General features: G+C 33.1%; 1 protein-coding gene across 3 annotated transcripts; it reads left to right on the top strand.

The window, feature by feature from the left end:
* The first annotated feature begins 3860 nt into the window (after positions 1-3860).
* Positions 3861-6221, top strand: LOC122534337. Of its 3 annotated transcripts, none has more exons than XR_006307862.1 (4): positions 3861-4010; positions 4183-4483; positions 4821-5023; positions 5983-6221. XR_006307862.1 is itself a non-coding variant. In XM_043664866.1 (3 exons), exons 1-3 carry the CDS (start codon positions 3966-3968, stop codon positions 6089-6091), a joined length of 369 nt encoding a protein of 122 aa, XP_043520801.1. In that variant the 5' UTR covers positions 3861-3965; the 3' UTR covers positions 6092-6221. The 3 variants fall into 3 exon arrangements, 1 of the variants encoding a protein (XP_043520801.1); XR_006307861.1 differs by having other exon boundaries at positions 3867-4010; positions 4183-4397; XM_043664866.1 differs by lacking the exon at positions 4821-5023 and having other exon boundaries at positions 4183-4397.
* The last annotated feature ends 3789 nt before the right edge of the window (positions 6222-10010 follow it).

Below are 10010 nucleotides of genomic sequence, written 5' to 3'. Positions count from 1 at the left end.
TATTTACATCGTGCATTGTTTCCTTCGCATAACAGGAAGTCGCGTTTAGATGAATGAATCTGAATTTAATATACAGATTCAATTTTTGTTTTCCAACGACGATGTTCTGTTATTCAATGAAAATTACTGAGCAGCATTGCAGAGTAATTACAACGTATGATAAAATTATTTTTCAAAGACTATCCTTTTCGAAGATTGATACATGCACTGGCGCTCGCGTAGTCACACAGAAAGGCGAAAGGGGGAAGAAGAAAATTAAGAAAGCGATCAGTTGGAAACCAGTATGACGTGTTCTTTGATCTTGCTAGACTCAACTCACAACTCACGGATTTATGAATGAAAGGATCATGAAAGTTTCGTCTGTCTCTTTCTTCAGCGCAGGATATTTCGAAATTGAGTGAGTAATAAGCCGGTCGATGATTAATTCTATCATTCTCATTGAGTAACGCTGATCGTGAACCAAAGAAAGTATCAATTATCCAATAGCAGTTTCTTACTCTCTACTACCAACGAAAACACTACTAGTCGTTTACAAAATTCAAAGGATCATAGCAGGTCGTTGAGACTTTGCCTCAAGTAGTTTGAGACATGTCTTAATACGTGCCGTTTACATCAATCCTATCTCATCTTCAACAATGAGAATGCGGCATGCTGCATGCTGTATGCGGCTATAATCACGGTATTTGCACACTCGATGACCTTGTAAGTATTCGTATCGCTTCATGGAACCTTGAACTTGCACGATGAAAAATTTGGTACGAATATGGAAGAAGACCGAGTCGATCTATTTGCTTCTCTTGTCTTCGATCCTCGACTAGATACGATTAGTTTTCGATGTTTGTCGATCATCCTTTCCATAGATTACATAATCACCTCCTTACAAGCTAAAACGATGCAGGTGCACTTTTTGAAAGTTTTACTAATCTAGCTGCATTTTTAATACTTATATGTTTTCTCTTTTAAATAATAATACAAATAATTGATGGTAAAGAAATATTTATCAATGATGTTTTTTTCCACGGATCATCTATTGAATTTATTTTACTAAAAAAAGAAGGTAATCGGCTCGAGAAACCTGATTATTCGTCATCGAAATTCTTTGTGAAATTATGAAAGAAACGGAAGGATCTTTGAATGTATAAGCCTCTTGCGTGTCTTAAAATCCACAGACATCATGTTCCTTTTACAGATAATCATTAACGTTGTACTCGAATGCAAAATTATACCGAGAATTCGGCCTTCTTACAAGGTTAAGCGTAAAATCGTCTGACGAGCGGCGGGATTTTTCTACTGTCGCATCGCGAGCACCGCTGTTCGAAGGTGATTTACTTGTAATGGCGTTTCAGCAAAGGCCACAACTGCCAGGACAAGTACACTGATCACGCTTATCGTTTCTTAATTCCTAAGAAATCTCGCGCGTTACGCAACCTAGTGCCGCCTTCTCGTCGACTGACGATTTTTTCTTTCTCGTGCGTGGACATGGCCGACTGCGATGAACGTTTAAGGTCAATGTCGAGGTGGATCGATCAAACATTCGGCCTGACTAATTCGATCGATCGTGTACCGATTCGCACGAACGTAAACGGATATTTACGAGAAACAGGAAACTCGTTAAAGAGAGAATTACCACTGCGAATTCATCCTGTTACACGCGACAGTTTAATCGATGCGATCGTGTAACATCGTGATTGGAATCTTGGTTTTGATGTCTACACGATATACAATAAGATAAACAAGTAGTACGAATGTTTGATACTAGAGGCAATAATAATAATGTTTTTAAATTGATAAAGAACAAGCGTGTTCAAGACTCTAGTTTTATTAATCGTCCGGGAATTTCTGTGTGAGGAGCTTCTTCTCGTCGAGTATATTCTGCGCAAACCGATAATCAAGCGGCAACCTCGACACAAATTGTTATTTTCGAATAGGAAGTGAGCGTTTCCGTGTGCGCGGCATAAGTACATACGTGAAAGAATACCCAAGAAAACCGATCAGAGAAGAGATTTGCGTGTCGGTACGAAAGTGTGAGTGTTATTTTATTCTTATTTTCTGACTGGCGCCAACTAATCATCGTTATATGGGATGCGCGCAATTAAAGATTCAATTTTAAAGATCAAATTATAGTTATCTAGTCTGGGGAAAATGAGGTGCTATTACAGGTCTGTACGGCCGATTCCGTTCTTTAATTGTTGATGACTTCTTTCAATCCGTGAACGTTTGTCGCAAGCAAAACATCTTTGGCCAATATTGTCTATAGACAGAATACAATATTGAAAAAAGTGTCTCTGGAATGAATAAGATAATAGGAATTCTGGTCATTTAACACGACAAAACAGCTAATATATTGACGAGTTCGAAAGGTAATTAAATAGATTGATTTGTTAGAAAGCTTCGACGACGTATAACAACAGTAACTGCGGAACATTAATCTTTACGTATTGCATGAATTAACTTTACACCGTTATTGAATGCGATGCAGGTTGAAAGGAGATTCATCGTATGCAAATTGACGATCGATTGTTGAAACTGTGGGGTGAATTATACCCATGTTGGCCAACATTACGGCTAACAAAGGCATGGCTGGTACTGCCATCATCCGAATGCTTTACGAGCCAACGTAATAATCAAACGATCCAGAAAGTTGCAGCTTACGAGTATTCATCTACACCTGTTAGTACTTGCACATTCAAAAGTATTGTGAATTAGGAAAAATGCATTTAATCGATCTTATTTGGAAAATAGGAATTCTGTTTAGATTGACATCGATATATTCTTATTATAATATATGACAAACGTGATGGAATAAGTTAATTCGTAATACAGTTAGACGCAAGGTCATCAATAACTGCGTAATGCAAAAGATAAATAACAAGAGACGATGAAGGCATCTTCAGTCTGGCAATTATATCAAAGCGAAAGGTGGATGGTTTTGATCGAACCTTGAATGTTCGCGCAAAGCGATTTTCTCGCGATACACGATGCTCATCGCGTTCCTATATACTCGGTTGCACAACCAGCCCGGAAACGCTTTATTGGTGGTTAATTGTTTGCATTGTTATCTTGCGTCGACATAACGGTTATGGAGATTCCATGGAAAAAAACGAAATTGCCTTTCTAAATATATCTCGCAATCTCTTCAAAAGTACAGCATTGTGAACAAAATTTTTATAAAAAGATAAAAAAATGATCAATTTGACCAGTTAGATTCTACTGTTCAATCTTATCGAAATTTTATTTTTAAGTGAACATCTCTTACATGTTTCCTCTATCTTCCATTTAATTATAACTTATACTAGCAAGATTTCTATAATTCACGACGATATTTTAAACGATTAATTTTACTTTGAAGATAGTTTTATACTCGGTTTACGTATTACATAAATGCATCTAAATAAGCAGCTTCATGTATCACTTTAAATATTTCCTAGAAATATACAGAAAATTTTTTCAATTACTATATATTTATAAAATAAATGCATGATACCTCAATTTTTAAATGTATACAGTTTGTTGAACTTGAAAGTATTTGCAAATGAAACTATCTCCTGCGCTTAAATCTATTTGTACCGATAATAGATAGCGTTGTCCACAGACGAACTCTGTGAAGATAAACTTGGTCGTTTGATAATCTGTTTCAATCGGTAATATTGAGAATGATCCTACCATCCAGAGGAAACCATAGACACAGTCACAGATGAGGTATATAAATAGACCTACCATTAGATGAGGTATATGAAGGAATACTTCGTCTATGTCTATCATACAATATATTTTTTTTATCCTACGATTTCTGGATGCTAGGATCCCTTTACCATTTTCGTGTCACATCCTGCAGTACCGATTTAGGCAAGTATTGCACTGCACTACAGCGCTATTGGCGATAGAAATTAAAATCAAACAATATGGACAGTGTTGCTGTATCTGTTGTTCCGAGAGTTATTTATTGAATTGGTGGTACTTAATTAATGAAGGAATATAACGATTTAAAACAGCGACTGATGGAAATTAGGGTGAAGAATTTATTATATATTTGATTACTTATATCTATTTAAAAGTATTAGAAAAAATTGATTGGAATATATATTTTAACAATATAATTAGATATGAATTAGATGACGTCTTTATTTATTTTAATGTGTATTTGATTTAGATTAAATTTTAATTTTAATTTTTTATTTCAAGTTAACATTTCGTGCAAAATGCACGCGTATTGGGTTTCAATTAGTTAAAGATTACAACGCCAACGGTGAAATATGCAATTCACTTCCCATGATTCTCTATCGACAATCAATATTTCTCACGATCGATTTAAGCGGGAAGGAAGCACACCTTGTCTGTAAAGAACAGTGTTACTTAGAAAAATCATTCAGAAAGAAGTATCATCCAGAAGTTCTCAGGTAAAAATTTAAATCAATAGATGTCAGATTTACGTTTGTGTTTTGAATCTTTAAAATAAAACGTGCATTTTTGGCTTCAAGTGAAGGTAAGATTTAACCAAATAATTATTATATATAATTTTAATTCAATAATTGTTACATACAATTTTTAACAATTAAAGAAATAATGGCATATAAACATTTAAACAGAACATACCATGCTAAAAGTTATTTACAATTTTATTCCAAAATTTAATTTCTATTCTAACCAATACAAATATTGTGACATTGTAATATGACTAACTTATTATTACATACAATATGCTTTTATTTCTACTGTAACATTTTCTATTCATTTGTCGATTCTTTAACTTTATATATTGCATAATTCTTAACAATTCTGAATTTTGATTTAACCTAGAATTCTTTATTTTTTATTTCCAGCTAACATTTCGTACGAAATGTGCGATTGCAGCGCCAACGGTGAAATATGCAACAGACATCCTACGATTCTCGACATAATCGATATTTCTCAAGATCGATTTTTAAACGGGAAAAATGGCGAAAGAAAGCATACCTCGTCTATAAAGAAGAAAGTGTTGTACAGAAAAATCATCCAAAAAGAAGTATTATCCAGAAGTTCTCAGGTAAAAATTTAAGTTATTACAATAGTTGTTAGATTTGTATTGTCTTTTGAATTTTTAAGATAAAACATGCATTTTCGACTTCAACTGAAGGTAAGATTTAACCAAATAATTATTACATATAATTTTCAACAATTAAAGAAATAATGGCATATAAACATTTAAACAGAACATATGCTAAAAGTTATTTTAAGTCAAAATTAAGTAATTTTATGTCGAAATTTATTTTCAATTCTAACCAGTACAAATATTTGTAATTTTGTAATTGATTAATTCATTGTTATATATATATGTGCATTTTACTATATGCTTTTACATATATACTTCTATGATAACATTTTCTATTTATTTGTTTATTCTTTAATTAAATCATGCGTAATTCTTAACAATTCTAATACTAAAATCAACAATAATTTATTAAGAATGTACGTATTTAATGGTTAAAATAATAATTCTACAGCGTAATATAATCGAAATTTCCATTTCTCAAATAAAGTAAAGCGGAGAAGGCCTTGAAGCTCGAAATTCAAAACGACAACACGAGCACAATGTTTATGTTCGTCTTATTTATCGTACCTGTTCGGACAGGATAACCTTCCCCTATTTTCTCAATTGCTAGGCGAGATGTGTCGCGGAAAGTCATTCGGTTGTCGAGTTTCGTGACAACAACACGCATTACGTTTCATTAAGTTTGTAACTTTCGGTGGCGTCTTTTCGATGGCGTCACTTTTTCGACACTCTTTTACTTCCATTTGTAGCTCATTAATATCATTTAATTAATACACGTGTGTTTAACGATTCATTGAGCATTATAATAACGAAATCGTGTAGTGATTTGAAACTTTTCGCGTCACCAGTAGCTTGTCTCGTACGCTCTTTTTGAAATTGATTATTTTTTTCATTTTCACATATTTAGCTTCATTTGTCTTGTTCGTTTTAACTTTCGATTTCTTTTCGTGCAGGTTATTCCTTGATTGCAGAGACAGCATAGATAGTACAGCCACGATTATTAATGGACAATCTGATACTGATGAAAACTTTCACGGAAATTTGGTAACATTTTATTCATAACATTTGGGTAATATTTGGTATACAATTTATATATATTTGAGATACAATTTATATGTCTCTCCGAAAACTAACGCGCAATTGAAATATTTCAAAGCAAGATTTCACACGTGTTTCTCGTGTTATTATTTCTAAAATATATTTAGCTGTAAAATTTTAATTTGTGTAAACATTTTTGATACACGTGATATATTACTATACATACAATATATGATATATTACTAATGTGCATATTCTAATAACATTCAGAACACAATTTTTATAGAATATTTCTGCAAAACTCTATAATTTTTAACTAATGTTCTTTAATGACTTTCTAGAAAAATAGCAGTATTTTTTAAATGAATGTCCCTCTCTCTCTCCTAATCAACTTTATTTTCAGAGAATATTTGTGACCGCGCGCAATGCGATCGGTAGTGTCTGTGCTTGTTACGCAATGTTTTAATATTTTTTTGAGCAAAATGGCTCTTGAGCTTAAATCAAATTCATTTAAACTATAATTCGCGAAATTAGAATCAGTGAGCCCGCCGATTGATACTTAAACGTGTGTATTGATAGTCTTTTATTTTTCTTTTTTTATATTTCTTTGTGATGAATATTCGTTTTCGGTATTAGAGTCAGTGCTCAAGAGGATAAGGCCTCTCCAGGAGATTAAAATCGTAAGTTGTTTCATATATTATATCTCAATTTATTCAATTTTTCAAATTTAACAACAAAATATAATGTTTGTTACAGACGCTTCACATCATCAATTTTTTTGCATTTTTTGGGGAAAATCTAATGCTGGCTCTAAAGCCAAGAATGTAAGAATCTTTTATTACCTTTTATTACCTTTAGCTTAAGATTTTACTTTGCTTTTAAATATAAATTCCAACGTTTAATGTTTTGTTACAAATCTTCCACAGTGTCCACTTCCCCTAATCCTCCAAGAATTTTATGATGCTTCATAAGCTAAAAATGTAAGTACTTTAGCATGTTGTATTTAAATTTTTCTTTTATAGTTTTCTTTTTATTGAAGTCGAATGTAAAATTATAATTATAAAATAAAAACTATCTAAAATTATTAAAATTCAAATTTTCACAAATAACATTGTGTCTTTAGAAAGAAAATGTTTTATGTTTTTTAAGAAATTTTTCATGGCGTTCCACCATGGGATTCTCAGTGGTATCAACTACTTGATGAGAGTCTTCACGATAACTTTCCCTGTGTAGTTCCAGTGCAGCATCGATGATAACGCTCTTCACCATCAGTCGCGTGAGTCGCATGCATTTGTGTTCCTCCGGTCACTCAATCATGTCGTAGGACGAAAGGTCCGAATCAGCACGGGTGACTGGTTGTATACGTAGAATTTTTGATGAGCATAGTGACCGCGGGTATTTCTTATACTCGTGAGTAGTAACATTTCTTCAAATTTATTATGTATTAGATCAGGATAGGGCTTCTTGCACATCGCGATTTTACCAATTAGTGTAAATATATACATTTATAGTAATTATTTATAAAATCAAAATATATTCAATAGAAATGTTTGCAAAAGCAAAATATTCATGTGAATAGATAAATTATGAATAATTATTAAAATGATTTCGTTTGAGTATTTTATAGTAGAGAAGACGGATATCCTCCGACTTCGTTGCTATGAAAGATACAGTTATCACTTATTGATATTTGTAATATGTTTTGTCATAATAATTAACAATTAATAATTTTTATAATAATTAATATTTTCCTATTTCATTTTATCTTTTAAATGAATGAATGAATTGAGTTTTTTAATTATGAACTTCAGTAGCTTTTGAAACATAATAGAGTAGAAATTTTTCCGTAGAGAAATGTATAAAATTTATGTGCAAGAAGATATTTCGCGACAGGCAGATTTTTGAATCAAAGTAACTGGTTTGAACAGTGCTTTCGCATTTTTGGAAATGTGCTTTGATGAAGAAGTCGCCTGAGGTTATTTCCATTAATATTTAATTTAGAGTCAATTTGATTTTGATTACTTGAATCAATTATTCGATTTCATAGTATCTTTTTTAATAAATTCTGTTCTTGTTGATTATCTTTATTCTCTTGCAATTTCAATAATTTCTGAAAGAGTTGAGTTATTACAATTTAAAATAATATAATGCAATAGTCCGTTAGATATAAATTACACAAAGTAATTATTTTTTTAGTCAGGATTTTCAGGTTTAACCCCTTCCGTGTTTATTGTCAGGATCTCACTCACGTGCCCAGGTGCTACTTGAGTGGGTGAAAGACATTGAGCACGATGGCCATAGTTTTTAATTTTATAAAAAATTTCTCAGCGACTGGCAATGTGTTAGCGTATCGTGCACGACGTATTTTCCGCATGTGTGTGTGTGGTTAGGGTGCGGAATTGCGTCGTTTTTATTGTATTTCATTCATTACAAATTATATTTAAAATATTTATGCACTAATTTGAAATATGAATTTATTATAATAATACCTAATAAATACACTATATTGATAATTATACAATCAATTGTAATAATGATTCCATGTCAACTTGCACATGTGATTTCTATGAAAATTATATGTATTCTTTCTCAATTATTAATATCTCACATATAGCTGTAAACGTGTTTTAGTCACGTTTTACGCAATGGTCGCTAGCCATTGTCAGTCGATTTCAGGAAAATGGTACGTAAATTAGAGTGTGAAAGTTGTGTGTTAAGCTCGGGTGTCGGAGGCGTCCCGGGACGTCCTCTCTAGTTTAGGTCTCTGCGCCCGAGTGGTATGTGTGAGAACCGTGGAATGAATGTGTTGGTATGCCTGTTTTGCCATTTTTTAAATATAGGGCGACTGTTAGGATAGGTAGCATACTTTGTGGTGTGAATGTGTTTAATTATAAGTAGGTAGGGCCGGGCAGGTTGGCACAGTCTCTGATCGCGTGTCCCCTTTTCGCATGTCCAACCTGTTTCAGGAAACCTAATTTGAAAAATCGACAGTGAAATTGGTACAAATCGAGCATGCCACTTGTCTCTGGTTTTACTCTTCGATTTTTCGAATTTAGTATCGCGGTCGCGGTCGCGGATAGGTCGCGTGTAGGTCCCGAAATGAACGTTCATGTAGGTATTGCTTGAGCACGCACATGCGTACGGACAACGATTATTATGATCGATGGTCGTTCCATGTGTATTGGGGTCAGCTTTCGCGATTTATATTATTATTTCACCTTTATAAGTTATTTTTTGGTTTGCGATTAGAAAGACTCAAGCTAGATGTAAGTTTCAGCGGGCATTGCGCTCGAAGAAAGAAAAGGCTAAAAGCCGAAGAGGCTCGGCAAACTGCCACGAAGAGGGTCACAACAGATGGCTTCTCATCCTCTGGATCATTCAAATGATACCAGAGCATGGGAAGTCATTCTCGTTACTACTTTGTCACTATGCTCTTTTAGTATTTGTAGTTGTATTTTTTTCCTTTTTCATCATCGTTCATCATTGTTTCGGGCAAATCGCGACTTTTTTGGTGTTGCGAGAGATTGATTATGGATTGAATTAGAGTTGCGAAGAAGTAATCGTGTTTGCTTTAGAGTTGCGAATTATAATACCGCGATTGTCTTTTGCAATTCTGATTGTGCATTTTTGAAGCTGTCCTATGGTTTCACAAATTTGAGTAAAATTTGTCTTGCTTTCTGTTGTTTTAAATTAGATTAGAGTCATTGCTTTTAGTTGATTTTAGAATGTTAGAACATTTGAAGTTGCTTTTTGTTCATATACTAGCTTTTGTACTCTTGATAATAATTTTAATTGAATTTAACTTTAGAGTTAGTGTTGCGACATTATTTCACGCGATTTCGAATTACTTTTACAAGTAGTGTTGCGATATTGTTTCATCGCGATTTCTAATTACTTTTCCTTTTAGTGTTGCAATAATCAGTAATCGCGTTTCTTGAAGTAG

The sequence above is a fragment of the Frieseomelitta varia genome, unplaced genomic scaffold (assembly GCF_011392965.1).
Source record: "Frieseomelitta varia isolate USP_RPSP 00005682 unplaced genomic scaffold, Fvar_1.2 scaffold_587, whole genome shotgun sequence".
NCBI lineage: Eukaryota > Metazoa > Arthropoda > Insecta > Hymenoptera > Apidae > Frieseomelitta > Frieseomelitta varia.
This window is presented reverse-complemented; position numbering and strand designations above follow the sequence as displayed.